The sequence below is a fragment of the Anthonomus grandis genome, chromosome 1 (genome assembly GCF_022605725.1).
Source record: "Anthonomus grandis grandis chromosome 1, icAntGran1.3, whole genome shotgun sequence".
NCBI classification, from domain to species: Eukaryota; Metazoa; Arthropoda; class Insecta; order Coleoptera; family Curculionidae; genus Anthonomus; species Anthonomus grandis.
This window is the reverse complement of record NC_065546.1, coordinates 51,623,506-51,638,480: the sequence shown is the minus strand read 5'-3', so window position 1 is coordinate 51,638,480 and position 14,975 is coordinate 51,623,506. Positions and strand designations below refer to the sequence as shown.

Here is a 14,975-nt window from a genome sequence, read left to right as displayed (position 1 = left end):
GTGAATCCGTTATCTACCTTTTAAGCCAACAATTATTATAGAGACCTTGAAATATATTCCCTTATAAATAATGCTACTCTATTAGCATCTACATAGTTAATTGCTTATTGGATACATTATTAACTACTATAATCGTTTCTTTTACTAATTTTCGTTAAACTGCTATTTAAGTGCATGATGCATAAATTATTTAATTTAAAAGTTTGTATATTGTATGCACTTTTCCAATAAAACCTAACAATTTCTTAATTGGGTACATAGAGTGAAACAAAAATTAGAATATCATCTAAAAGAAAAAAAATATTACCACACAAAAAGACAGCTTTGAATGTTATGTACTGAATTAGTAAAGTATTGCACATTTAAAAAATCCTGGCAATATTTATATTATCGCAATTTCGAAAATAAATCAAAATTGCATACTTTTTAACCGGTTTAAATTTTAAAACTGATAAAATTAAACAAAGGATCTTAAATTTAAAACTGTAAAACTATTAAATTAAAAAGAACTTAAAGTTGGTTGCATATACAGAGTACTACTCCTGAAAATATCTGGAGGCGTAGAGATGTAATTTATCAATATCTGCAACGACTTCTTTTAGCCTTACTTCTTATAATTGCTTAATTCATTAATTTTTTAACATGAAAATTGCAAAAAAATATCCTGTATATTTTATGATTTTGTATTCAACGTATTATTATTATTTCTTCCTTTACACTACCACATGATAGTTGTCGTGGTAGATTGAAAACCACGCAATTTCGAAACCAGACATCGTGCAAGTAAAAATATAGTTGCTGTATAGCTATGAGAAGATATTCTCTTCCTTGATGGGGCATAAGTTCATTTGAGTGGATGCATTAATAAGTAAAATATGAGGTACTAGATTAGCAGGGAGTTCCACCAGAGGTTTATAATATAAATATTACTAAAACCAGATCCATATGGAGTTATCTAGCTTCAATATGATTTTTTTAGTAAATCATAAAGCTTACGCTACTCCACTATAAGGCCAGAAAAAGAAAATCATTAATGAAATAAGTTCAAATTAGTACCAAACTCGACAAATATCACAAAAAGTCGCTGAAACATAAAAAAGGAGAATTTCATAAAAGTGTATAACATACATGGGTCCAAAATATTTAATACCTTATCATACGAAATAAGAACAATTACTAATCAAAAATCAAAATTTTAACAACTTTGTAAAATCCATATAAAATCACTTGATTTTAGTTATCTTAAGAGTTGCTTTCCATAAAAATTTACTAGTTACTTGTGCTAAAGAAAAAAAAACATTTATTCAAACATTCAATTTTAAACATTATTATTAATCTTTGTTATGTTCAGTTATTTTAATGTAAGTAATATTTTTCTTATATGTTTCTAGTTGTAAGTATTGTAACAGCATTTAAATTAAAATTTTCATCATATTTACTTTTAAAGTATTTTAATTTAAAGTTGAAAGAACTAAGCACTGGCAGTTGTGCTGCCTTAGTACTGATTTCTTAGCTTGTTAAAGTTATCTAACATTGTTATTATTAAGAGTTTATTATTGTACCATTTATGTGAATTCTTAATAAAGCTAAAGCTATTATATAAACTTTTTGAGTTCTTTACCTACCAAATAAAATAGTAAAAACACGTAAAAGATTTAAAGTCAGTAATATGTCAAAAGAGTGATTTATTTTATAATAATCGGCTATACACTCGTGAAACAGAAAACAATAACGAAAAAAAATATTTTGACTAAGGTAGCGAGGGTCTAAAATAAAAGTAAATCTGAGAAGTCACCTAAGACAAATCAAAAAAATGTTTAGTACTAAATGTTATAAGGCAGTTTTATTTTTTTTGTAATGTTTTATGACTCATTTATAACTTTTGTTAAATAATAACATTCCTTATTTTCATACCGAACGAGATACAATGACTGCCATCTTAATTTAAAAGAAAATATAAAAGTACTTTTATAAAGCGGTTGATTGCACTCACAGCTAATGTATCTTTAAAAAACATATTAAAATTTGACTATTAAGAAAGATAATTCCATACATTTTTTAAAGTTATTTTGCTCTCCTGTATACAGGCTTGACTTGCTCTCAGTCGACGATATACTTATATAGAAAAGAAAATATAAACTAATAGTCCTAAGGTTCTTTTCAAAGTTTACACATCAAAGACATCAACATTTTTATAGTAAACACTTTTTGAGTGATTTTCAGAGAAACATGTTTGAAGTTATTAACCACATTAGCAAATTTTCTTCTCTTCTTCACTCAACAAAAAAAGAAGATGAGATAAAAGTTGATGAGTTCGAAGGATAAACCAAAAAAAAACTAACATCACTGGAAATCAAGTCTCTCTCAGTCTTTTAATGAGAAAGGACTTGATGTTCTTAATAAGGATCTTAACTTTGCATCAGGTTCAAACTGCAAAAATAAGTGATTGTTGAATCATCAATTCAGTATTTTCCGGTCTGAATTTATGAGTCATTAAAACGTTTTGCTAAAGAAACGATTCGCAACCAAATTACAAGAATTATTACCAAACCAAGAAACACATCAGGTTCTAATATTGTTAAACGATAGGAGAAAAAAATTGTCTCAATTTAGAAGCTGACAAGAGAATTAAAGTTGTTATTTTAGATAAAGCAGAATAACGTAAACGAGTTGATCATCTTATTAAACATGGGCCATCTAACAGGATCTCTAAAAACTTTTTATCAAAAATGATCTTGGATTACAGCATTAACAGAAAAAGTTGCATTAATTTTCGAATCCAACAATTCCAAAATTACATTGTTAACCAAAAATCCATAAATAAATCAAAGGAGAACAACACAAAGTCTCGGTGTCAAAAATTCTTTAATTTGTTAGAATAATGACACGTGTTTCGCTCCTAAGAGCATCATCAGACCTAAAAAATAATAAATCCATAAGCCTGGTATTAAAATGGGACCGCTACAAGATCTTCAACTTACAATATATTAAAGTTTTTAGTAAAGCAATTTAAGACATTGAAATTGCCTTATGAATGTTTTTCAGTCAAAAACAGCCAACAATTTGGCTGACTTTCAAAGGTTAATAATTTAATTATTTCAAGTCAAAATTAAATTCTTGTTTCTTTCGATGTATCTTTGTTCCCAAACATTGCTATAGTAGAAACTTTGAATATCTGATTGAACTTTTAAAAAGTAACGATTTTGATAATATCCAATAAATACTTAGATTAACAAAACTTTGCATGTCACAAAATATATTTCAATATAACAAGTCGTACTATGAAGAAGTGGTAGGTACAGCCATGGTTAATTGCTTCTCTCCCGTTATGGCAGAGTTCTTTATGAACCGTTTTTAGTTAAATGCAAAAAATAAATTCCAATATGTATTTATATATCGGCTCTATAAAACCAAAAGCCAAAATATCTATTAGAGAAATTAATTCCAAGAAATGAGATTGATGTTAGAGATATAAGACATAAGACTTTGACGTTGCCACACCATAGCACAGCTTTTTTCTCACGTAGTTATACCTACAACGCCGTAACAATTTATAATTGATTTAGACCTGATTGTTCAATGTCAATATCTCGCTTTAAAATTTTTTACAAAACTTTGTTCTTGGATATTGCACAATTAATTTAGTTTTTTTCTCAATTTGTTCTTTGATTAATTTTTATATTACCATTACTGCTTGTTTGTCAACATATTTATAATTATTATTAATATTAGGATTAAGAGATAAAAGTAGCTTTAGCTAATCTTCGCCTTTTTGGGCAAATCTAATGTAATGTGCATTTGATACCAAATAAAGACATATTTACTTATTTATTTATACTTTCTACGAGTTTGGTTAAGATATGTTTGCCGTGCTCGACAGTAGCACTAATAATTGATAATTTTGAAAATAACTCATTAACTATTTTCCATCTATTAAATCTTCCTTTGAATAAGAAACAAATACTTTTAGATATATAACTAGTGACTCTAGCCATTGTTTACAACATAAAATGGCTACTATGCATTTCTTGGTACATCGTTTGGTCTTATTTCCCATAAGTAATAACACATTTAATAACGAAAAAGCAACCATGAAAAGAATTGCTAAGATCAATGACGATAAGATTATTGATAACTTGATTAGAAGACATAAGCTTAAAGTTAATCTTAGAAACTCTTCCACATTTCCAATAGATGAAGATACTATCTTGACCAGAAGGTTTAATAGGGTGTTCAAAATATTAGATCTAAGAATGGCCTAACAAAGTTCGGCCATGTTACGAAATCTTTTAGGAAACCCAAAAGATACATTTTTAAAACCAGTGAAAAATCCGGGATCTATCAGATTAATTGCAACAAATGTGATAAAAAGTACACGTTAACGAAGCACGTATCGAGAGTAAAATAAAGAGTTGCGGTTAGTGGTAAAACTCTTCGTAATTTAAAATATAAACTCTTTAAAAAAATATAAATAATATTAAGGTAGCTAAAGGAAGATAAATAGATTTTGCAGGTAGGACGTTGTTAACAGAAGGCTAGAGTAGTTACTTGAGATTACATACATTTTTGTCAAAACTGATTCTCCTAGCATTTTATCAAAAAGGAGATATTAAAATTCGCCAGCGTTTTTTTCTGACATGGCTACTGGCAATTTTAAGCTTGGTAAAAATTACTTCATTTGGATGCCAAAATTCTGTACATCGAAGATTATGTTATAATTACAAGACAATTTTCCATTATGAATAAGGTAAAAAAAATAATTTGATCACTTTATATAATTGACCACTTTGTTATATAAAATCGCTTTGTCTTATATTTCTCAATTAATTACGATTAATTATATAGGAAAACCTCTGTTATTATAGCGGTAACGATCCTGAATATTTATAAAAACCATTCTAATACTTATAACAGACAGTCGATAGAAACAAAGAATTTTAAAATCATTGAAGTACAAATAATGAAATACTCGGAGCATCAAGCGTTTTCCTTATGTAAAACGTTGATGATACTAACGGGGCTATGGAGAAGAAATATGCCGAAGCTAGATAAGAAGTTTCAAATTATATATAATATATTCTCATTTCTTAATCAGGGTTTATACGTTATAGCAAAAATTTATTCAGTGTTTTATATGTATGAACTAATTAAACATGCGGATGACTTTTCTTCAAGTAAGTAAAATATCTTAAGATGAGTTTGAATAAATGTATTGATAATTTTAATTCAGGCAAAGTCTTCAGGCACTGTCTCTCACCGCGGATATGGTACCTACAAATTATTATAAAGAATATTATTATAAAGAATATTATTTCAGATATGTCTTTTTTGGATCAATTGACTTCTCTAGTAGAGAGTATCCACTTTCTCAGATAAAAGGCGATTAAATTATTATTTGTATTATTAAAAACAGCGATTTAAAGGAACCACCCTCTGAGTAGATTTTTCGCTCTGTATCGGCATGTTCTATTTGCAAAAGCGTAACTGCTATAAACCTAAGAGACAGCGCTCTGATTTCCAAAGTTTTTTTTACATTTTCCTATCACTGCTGCAAAAATGTAGATTCTGATACGAATATTGTTGTGAATATAAGAATCGACTGCAACCGTTATGTGTAAAAAATAAAACCGTGTGATTCATATATAAATGGAAACCTATAGTTTTGAAACCTAAATATTTATACCATGTATTTTTATGTTTCTAAATTTAACTAAGGATCGTAGAATTGTGGCAGCATGTCAGGAGTTAAAAGAAAAAAAGGATTCCATAGGATCTAAAAATTATTTCGGTTTGAGAGAATCACAATAAATCAGGAAAGTGTTAGATGTCGATTCACATGATTCCCAGATATAACTTTCATTCACAATTCATAGTTTCGGAAGCGAAAGATTCAAGAGCGGCTATAAGAAGCGTGAAGATCTGATATGATACATAGATGGATTGAAAATCGAAAAAAACCGGAAGACGAAATTTATCACGAAGCGAATGAGAGGTTCTGCAACCCGCTGAAACAGATATCTAGAAAAACTTGTATGTACATGCTACCACACAATAATCAAATGTTAAAAATGTTATTCAAGGAGACTAGAACTAAGGAGACTGATATCCGCTTCCCAAATGAGGTAGAGTACAAGAAATTGAACGATAATTAACTTTGCAAAGTAGCTGGCTTGGCGCTTTCAGCCAAAAGTGTACCTCGATCTGAATAGCCACTCTGCACGTGGCAACATTCTGTTAGATCTTTGTAATTAATACGACTGTCTCGCAAATAACAACATTGTCAAAAGGGGAATCGAACCAAACAGAATACTTTCTGAAATTAGATTTCGTTCGTGTTCGTAAGCATACAGATCAGTGTCTCAGACTTACTTATATATCGTCTCTTCTATGTTAATAAGGCTAATATTAAAGGATAGACAATGTGGGATAAGCGAAAGAAGTCTATGCTAGACTAAGGTGCTGCTGGACGAGCTATAAGAAAGAAAGTAAAGATGCTAAAGAGCTTTTAATTGACAAATGTCAAATTTTATATTCACATACATTTTGCTCTCAACTTTCTCCTCTATCCTTCCTTCTTTCTAACACCTAAATATCGTAAAACTAATCTTACAGAACTATTTATACATGGCATAATGGTAGAGCTGTGTCAGCGATTCTCATGTTACCATGAGAATCGCTTTAAGAATCGAGCATAAATGTAGTGCAGCACTTTCTCCCTTACCGTATGGGTTACTAAGCTTTGCTGCGACCTATATCTTCATGGAGTGCCAAAGGCTTTCCTTCCAGAACCCCTACTACTTCTTAGATACTGCTTAAATGCACAATGTTGTCTTGACTGCGCTAGTTTGAGCCTGTCCATTAATATTCTCCTTCTTCGTACCCCAATTTTTATTCAGTATTATTTGTAATATTAATAAATCTACTAATATTAATAAATTACCGTACTAGTAATATCGTTTACTGTTTTCTTAAATAAATCCTTATAAATGATCTTCTTTTTAGTCGCAAACCTGCTTTCTCGCATTATATTTGTTGTGCTAGTCTTATTTCGGATATTTATATGCCAATCAATGCAAGTTATGGACCTACTACTTGTCCTTAAAAAGGAAGAAAGGAAACACAACACGAGCACTATCCAGAAAATCAGAAATATTTATAGAAGAAATTATAGCTATAGCAAATGGATCACTTGTGTTATTTTCTTTACCACTTTCCTGGCGACCGTAACATTTGTGTTTAACGGTAAGAATAATTTAAGTATTTTATGGAAAAATATATATTGTATATTTGGATATATTCAATCTATCTAATCCCAAATACTCAATCAACGCTTATATTATATATCGTAGATGTTAAGTTAATTTTCAGTAATGAAAATCGAATTTTTGGTTGAAACGTATAAGAACAAATAGTTTTTAATATTATCTAATTTTTTCCAAAGGAAAGATCAAGAGATAAAATTCTTACAAGAGCCTTTCTTTAAATTTTGGATTTCTTGTGGGCAACGGAACTAATAATTTTGTCTTATAGATGTAGAATTATTATTAAGTCAGCTTCTTTGAATGTTTTCAGTATCAATTTTCGATAAAAGTGGAATGAGTTTGGTGAGCTTAAATTATTGTGTGATGAGTATAAAATCTGAACCATTCTAATAAGGTTCAGATTTATTAGGAGTAGAATTTTTGGTGGTTGGGTCTTTTTGGTGTAGGGACATAGTAAAATATATGTCGGGGTAGTTTTCTGTTTAATAGTGCATCGAAATAGGTTGACCCTTGGTAGCTGGAGTTCAGCAGATTAACAAGCATTTTTAGTTTTTTTTTTGTAAATTTTACACGGTAGACAGGTATCGCTGGTATTAACGATGCTGTAACTACTAGTTTTGATCAAAGACACTTGAGTGGTAAAAAATATAGAGTTTTTAGAGAAAATACAATATATCCTCTAATAAGTATTTATTAATATTCTTTAAATTTTTAGCTTTCTCGTGTTACTAATGTTGAAGATGCGCATCTTTTGTTCACCCTTTCAACGGTAAACACGTCTACCTACTTTTCTGACAATATTGGATTGTTAGACCGGTGTCCTCATTTTAAATGTACAGGAAATTATCATATTTTTTTTCAATATTTGTTGTTGTTTATTTTTATGTCTTGTTAGTATAATGACTATATTCCATATTCTATATATCATTTCGTAGTCATGCAAAGTCATTTATTGGATGCTAAAATATCCATGCATTAACATGCAACATAAACCATAGGTAAAGCATTAAGTTAAAGAGAAAACGACAATGCTTCACCGATTCCTCACTTGCGCTTGCTGCTAAGAGGAGACGCCGCACGTCTCGCCTTTACTATGCTCTTTGTTAGTAAAGGAGAAGAGAAGGAGAGACGCTATCAGTCTCTTTTAAACTTGAAACTTAGGCTTGTTAATTTAAGCTAATACATTGATTGATTGAGTATGTGTTTTTTAGTCTAATGTGGTAAAGAGTAGATAGTGACGCCACTTTTCTAAAATAGGTAGTCATTCTAATTAGGTAACATTCAATGAATTTATACATTACTAATAAGTTAAACAATAAATAAACATATATTACGAGTTTATTTATGTTTGGTTAAGGTCTCGCTTAGCAACTTTCCTGAAAACCGCTCCTAACATTATAGGAAAAAGGCTTAAAATGCGTCTAATTCCAACTTAACTACTGTAATGTCATCGAAATCGGTCAAACAACGTATTTTTTCAGCCTTTTCTCAAAATTTTGGGTGGGATTTTTAGAACAGTTGCTAAACTATACCTTTATATCAGGTTTTAAAAATACAAGTAAAGTTTTAATTTTAGGAATTATGCTGTTCGTCAAGATTTACATTATATATACTAAAAAAGACCGGATTAACGCCAACAAGGAAAATACTTGGGTTCAACTGCTGATAATTCAAATAATAAGCCCAATACAGACATTTACATTTAGCGTTGTGTCGCAAGTTTTAATGCATTCTCTCATGGTAATTATCAAATATTATATATTATCTACTATTACACACTAAATTTGATGGCACCAATGTAGAACTGAAGAGAAAGATTACATTAAATTAAATCAGATTATATTTAGTTTTTGTGGAATTTTCAGAGATGACATAACAAGAATACTGTGAGAATTCGGAGTTTAGATTTAATTAATTTAGGCCTTTCGGACTTGGCGACTCCACAGTTTCTCTTGAATATTACTTCAGTACATACATTTTTCAACTTGCATGTTTTAAGGCACAAGTGTTTATTTCTGATCTTCATTGGTTTTACAACCATCTGCCCATATTGTATTTTCCCTGAGTGACTAGGTAGGTTTGTTTGCCATTCATTCAGTGGTTTCTACCTTCTGCCAGCTTCCTTTATTGATACATACAGATGTTTAAGATCAAGTTCTATTATTCGACATTTTTTTCTTATAGATCGGATAGCTCGTATAAGACACTTACTTGCTAATGTATGCAAGTCTTTACTTTGCAGCTTTGCAATGCCAAAGTCTGGCCATCATCACTGCAGTAATATGAGGATATACCCCAGTTTTTACCCGATAGGTGTCACCACCATAATGGCTTTTGAGGCTTTATTGACTGTTCCTTTACACCTGTACCCTCTACATTATCTTCAGCTAAGTTTGTTGTCCAGTATCATCCCCAGATTTTTTATTTTATGAATGTATCTTAGAAGGGATGTCCAATGAATAATAAACAGACTTGATCTAAAAAACAAATTTTTTGCTCCAGGAATAAAACGGTTGGAATTGATAGTCTAATTTGTCTTTTGGAAAGTATATTTCGAGTGAGTAATTGACAAGGATGTAGAAATTATATTCCCGAGATTTGATATTCTGGTAATTTTCTAATCATTCATGAATTTGCTCTTTGAACGTAATAAATTAAAAATGTAGGTAAGGGAAAAGCGAGCGTACCGAGACAATCCATTATATACCATTGACACCATCAGATGTCAGTTAAGTCTTCTACCGACCGAAATCACTTAAAAGTATTAACTTTAGAAATATTAACGTAAGATGAATTACTGGATATTGTCCAGATACCATAAATATTCCAGTAAAGAATGACGCAAAAACCTTTACAATAGCATGCGAATCTGTGACAATCGTATTATTAAGTAGTCAAGAAACAAATAACTCATACGAAACTGAGTAACCTACATTATGACCAGTCCGGAAGAAGGCGTCCGGAGAGAGGATCTAAAAGAAATTATCCTAAAGGATATTTAATACACATGACATTTCGATACATAAATGATTGTAGGAGGTTTTTAGATCTATCGGTTCAAATAATCGATTCCTCTACTCTCAAACGTATTATTACGATTACTAAATGCAATCTATACTACCAACTGCTAGGGCTACGAAATATTATTTAATTAAAGTAATAGATTCAAATTAAAGTAATATAATTATATTTTTGCTTCAGTTTTTTTTTGTTGGATACAGGTAAAAAAACTACTTCAAACACTCGATTTATATAATGTGTTTTTTGGTTTGAACCAAAAGATATAAATCGGCCGTCTAAAATAGTTTTTTTTAACTATATCCAATAATAAAAAATAAGCAAGCCTACAAACTAAAGTCACGAGAAATAATTTACATTGATTATATTTCTATTAATATTAAAGAGTTTTCAGATTTTTCTAAAGACTGAATTTAAAATTCTTCAATACCAAATTGAACACTTTGAAAATCAAGAACTTGAAGTTAACCAGAAGAAGCCTGACAACAAAACTGACTACAACTATGAAGTTTTAAAAAATCTGGTTATAAAACATCAAACAGTAATTAGGTAGGTATATATATAGCTAGTTTCAAACTCAAGTTCTCATAGTACCTATATAGTACATAGTTTTATATTATATGAATATACAACCAAGTTTCTAAAATAATGTGTGGTAAATCTGTAAGGATATAAAGTAAGGAAAAAACAAACAAAAATTGGACTTCTTTTTGTCCTTGCACAAACCAAAACGATTATGTCGCTTATTTCAAAAGAATATTACTGCCTACCCCACTACCAGGGTTCATTTACATTTCTAATACAATTGCCATATTCAACATTTTTCCCATATGCAATAAAATTTAAAATATCGGTTCAGCCCTTACACTTACTTAGCCTATTTTACACGAATCATCTTGAACATTCTGGCATAATAGCTACATGGATTTGTTTCTGCAAAAACAATATATTTGCTTTGTTTGATTACTTTGCTATGTTTGATTATTTTTTTAAACGACTATATTATCATACAACTAAAAATGTTGCGCTAAGAGGCGAACATAGTCTTTTAGAATTGTGCTATGCTAAAATCTCCTGAAATCTTCGCCAGATTATTATAGCATGGTATAAATGGCATATTTTCTTCTGTTTCTCATGATTCCGAATACTGCATCTTGTCCAGTCCATAAATCCAGAGTCTTGGAAAACTATCCTAAAAACACTTGCAATTTTCGACCAGCTGTTGAGTTTTCCTTCTTTCAACAACATCAAAGGTTATTGACAGAAACATTAGAATAATAGTCTTTTTATATTAGTTTAAATGAGTAATAATATGGTTTTTGCAATTGTATTTTGTTACTTTACTAAAGCTTTTCGTTATTGTATGACTCTAAAATATTGAACATTATAATTTTAGGGCACTTGGTAATTTCTTGTTTGTCTGAAAAGAGAAATGTTAGTTTTACTTTTTCAATTAAATATGATGTTCTTCCTAAGTGAAGAGTATTAGGTGTCCTTTTCTTCCTTTTATATTTAAACAACATTATCAATACAGATATGTCAGGGAAATCCATCATCTTTGCGCATTATAACATAATAACTGGCATATAAATAATTATAAGTAGACAACTACGAGTATAATTATTATAGTTCTTGAAATTAAAAGTAGTCGTTTATTTTTCCTTAAAGAGATTGTGTCAAATGTAGTTCGATCTTCTTTAATTTTTTTTGCCTCCTAAGTTTCTCTTTTTTTTGTTAAGGTTTGCCAAGCAATTTAATCATTCTATCAAGAACCTTTTGCTATTAGAATATGGTGTTACTTCACTTATGCTGGCCACCACTTTAATGCAGATATATTCCGTAAGTCTAATAAATCTAAAACTTGTCCAATTTTTAATATAATATTCTTTTTAGAGAAAAATGATGACTTATAACATTTTATTTTTGACTTTATGCGTGCTACAAATATTCATGTTGTGCTGGAATGCTAATGAGATTTTGGTTGAGGTAAGCTTAGAAATCAAAATACAGCTAATATAATCTATCTAAAGTAATATTTTGTGCACAGTGAATATGCCATAGTATGGTTCGGAGTGCTTCGGTTCAAACCCCTGCCTTGATGTGGTCGTTTGTGACTCTTATTTAGATTTTAATTTAAACGGATATAAAATTATGTTAAGTGTATTAGGTCAATGCATAGAATAAAAAACTTAATTGTAAAAAAATGCATGACATTTCCATAAATCTATGGATTTCCCACCTTTACGAAATAGATTGTAGTGTAAGAAAAGGTGTAGAGGTATGAATCTAGAATTAAGATATGATTTGACACTCATTTATCAGAAATTTTCTCATTGAGGAGTTTATATTACTGGTCAAATTTTTTTCAATGAATATCGTTTCTATTGGCAATACCGCATTTTTTCCGAAAGCCAATATTTTCCCCGCCTCTGAGATTATTTCCTAATATTTAGCATGTACAGAATCAAAGATTTTGTATTGCCATTCGCCTTCTGAGATAGCAAATAGATCTATGGACAAGAAAGGTTCATTTATTGATGTAAATATTGATATTTACATCTTCAGGGAAGAAGCTTCAAATCATATTGTTTATCAACTTAACGCTGACTTTTGGCAAGTTGACGTAGCTATTGCCAACAAACTCTGGAATGTTTTAATTACAAAGATTTTAGTTATTTTATTAAATATTTCCCTAGAGTACTTTACAACTAAGTGATTACAACTGTTTTCATATCCTACAAAATTTACTATAAAAACCGTCTTATCGTCGGATTTTTTAAAAAGAATGAAGTAAAAATACTATGTAGGGGCACAAGATCGACTTTATTAAAAAAGTCACAGACTACTTAGTTTTTAGTTTTTTTTTTAATTTGCAGTAACCTGCCATCAAACCGCCTGAGAGAGGTATTATCCTTACTACTTCTAATCTTAGATCTAAGAGTTCTTCCGCAATGCCAAAGAATGATTGGGTGCCTATTAACTAGCTTACTTCAAACCGTTTCCTGGCTAGCTTGTCTGCTTTTTCATTACCATAGTGGCCTTAAATGCTTAGTATCTATGGTAGAGTTGGTTTATTAAATATAGCTATACTCTCTAGGCTACTCAAAAGGTCTTTTACTACAAGTTGATTGCGTTTATGGCCGTTAAGTATGTCTTTATTAGATATACATATATGGTACAGCGTTAAATGACGGCAACTTCTGCCTGGCTTTCACCTTGTTAGGGCCTGTTTTGGACTTCTGCTTCTACCAACATCACGTATTTTGTAAAACTCTGACTTTGTAAGCGTTGTTATGTTAGTCTCAAGCAAATTTTTCATTAAGCCAGTATCATTGCATCACCTGTCAGTCTTTGTTTGTCTCTGACTATTACGATCAAGCTGTTCAATTTGCATAGGTGCATAAAGGGGTGACTATGCATAAAGATGCATAAAGCAGTTTGATCATAATGAAACGCTCCCTCTAGTTTAGAGGAGTCTATTTAGAATATCCAGGATCGTTTCTGCAGACCTCTTTGCTCGATATGCATATTCGCTCTGCCTAAGTGGTAATTGTGTTGTTAGAACTTATCAGTTCTTAGGACCTATCCGTTATACGTATCCCTTGTAGTAAAATAAAAAACAGGTTACATATTTTGATTTAAACAAAGCATCATCAGACCTATACAACTCAACACAAAAATAACTACAAACAAGAGACAATTTAAAGCATGTGGTCTAGGTGATTTTTGAAATTTTTCGAAAAGAATCGACTAAAATAGTTTTTATATTTTATAGAGCTCTGAGGGAATGTCTAATGCAATTTATAGATGTAAGTGGTACGAACAAAACAAGGAATCGAGAAGGCTTATTTATTTAATGATGTTAAGATGTAAAGTACCGGTAGCGCTAACAATTGGACCATTTGGAGCATTAACTGTAGATGGAGCTGTTTCTGTAAATATGAGTTTTTATACATAGAATTGTTATTATTTGTCGTTCTGAACGTTTCATTCTAACAGTTTTTCTTTTTCTTTCCAGAGAGTGAAACTGGCATATTCCTTTCTATCGGTTATATCAACTCAAAACGAATAGACTTAAAAAATTATATAAACTTCGGTTGTATCACAGAATGCGGAAGCTTACTTACATTGTCTTGGAATTAGCGCTTTTTAGTTATAATTTGATATGCTTTGTACATTTATTTAGAGGATTTTTGAAAATATTTTGTAATGTTTAAAGATATGGCACGATAACATTTCTGTTTTGACAAAAAATAATATACTACATATCACTAATAGAACACTAATACTTAATTGCTTCTTTTATGATAAATTTAATAAATGCCACAACTAATTAATAAGTTATTTTATTTTAGATGCAGCTAATATTAGTCTTGTTCGGCATTCTGGTTAGATGGGTCTAACACGTCTTATTCATCCAAAATTTGAATGTAGATAACAGTAATAGAAAATTGATAAAACCAGTTTCAAAAAATAAAAGAATTATGTATCCACCTTTTTTACTTATGGAATATTTGTATATAACACTGAAATTAGTCGCTTGGCCAAGTGAGGCCTTAGGTGTAAAAGTCAACGTATAAGCGTTGATTGAAAAATAGGTTTCAGTCAATGGAATAAGCTTGCAATATCAAATATTAGTCACAAGTTAAAAAAGAGAACAATAGCGTGTCTCCTACATTAAAGCAATGTTTTTTT

At 30.2% G+C, this 14,975-nt stretch overlaps 1 protein-coding gene across 1 annotated transcript; it reads left to right on the top strand.

Moving 5' to 3' along the window:
- Nucleotides 1–4,960: 4,960 nt before the first annotated feature.
- LOC126735627 (uncharacterized) lies at nt 4,961–14,429 on the top strand. Its single transcript, XM_050439718.1, has 8 exons — nt 4,961–5,174; nt 7,003–7,242; nt 8,839–9,002; nt 10,675–10,829; nt 12,020–12,119; nt 12,174–12,266; nt 14,056–14,214; nt 14,299–14,429. Exons 1-8 carry the CDS (start codon nt 4,961–4,963, stop codon nt 14,350–14,352), a joined length of 1,179 nt encoding a protein of 392 aa, XP_050295675.1. The 3' UTR covers nt 14,353–14,429.
- The last annotated feature ends 546 nt before the right edge of the window (nt 14,430–14,975 follow it).

Bases quoted from the DNA above. Each gene is read 5' to 3' on its own strand.
- LOC126735627 (XM_050439718.1), top strand. From the start codon at position 4,961: ATGAAATACTCGGAGCATCAAGCGTTTTCCTTATGTAAAACGTTGATG. The intron at 12,120-12,173 runs GTAAGTCTAATA...TATTCTTTTTAG, and splicing joins CTTTAATGCAGATATATTCC to AGAAAAATGATGACTTATAA. The intron at 12,267-14,055 runs GTAAGCTTAGAA...TATATTTTATAG, and splicing joins CTAATGAGATTTTGGTTGAG to AGCTCTGAGGGAATGTCTAA.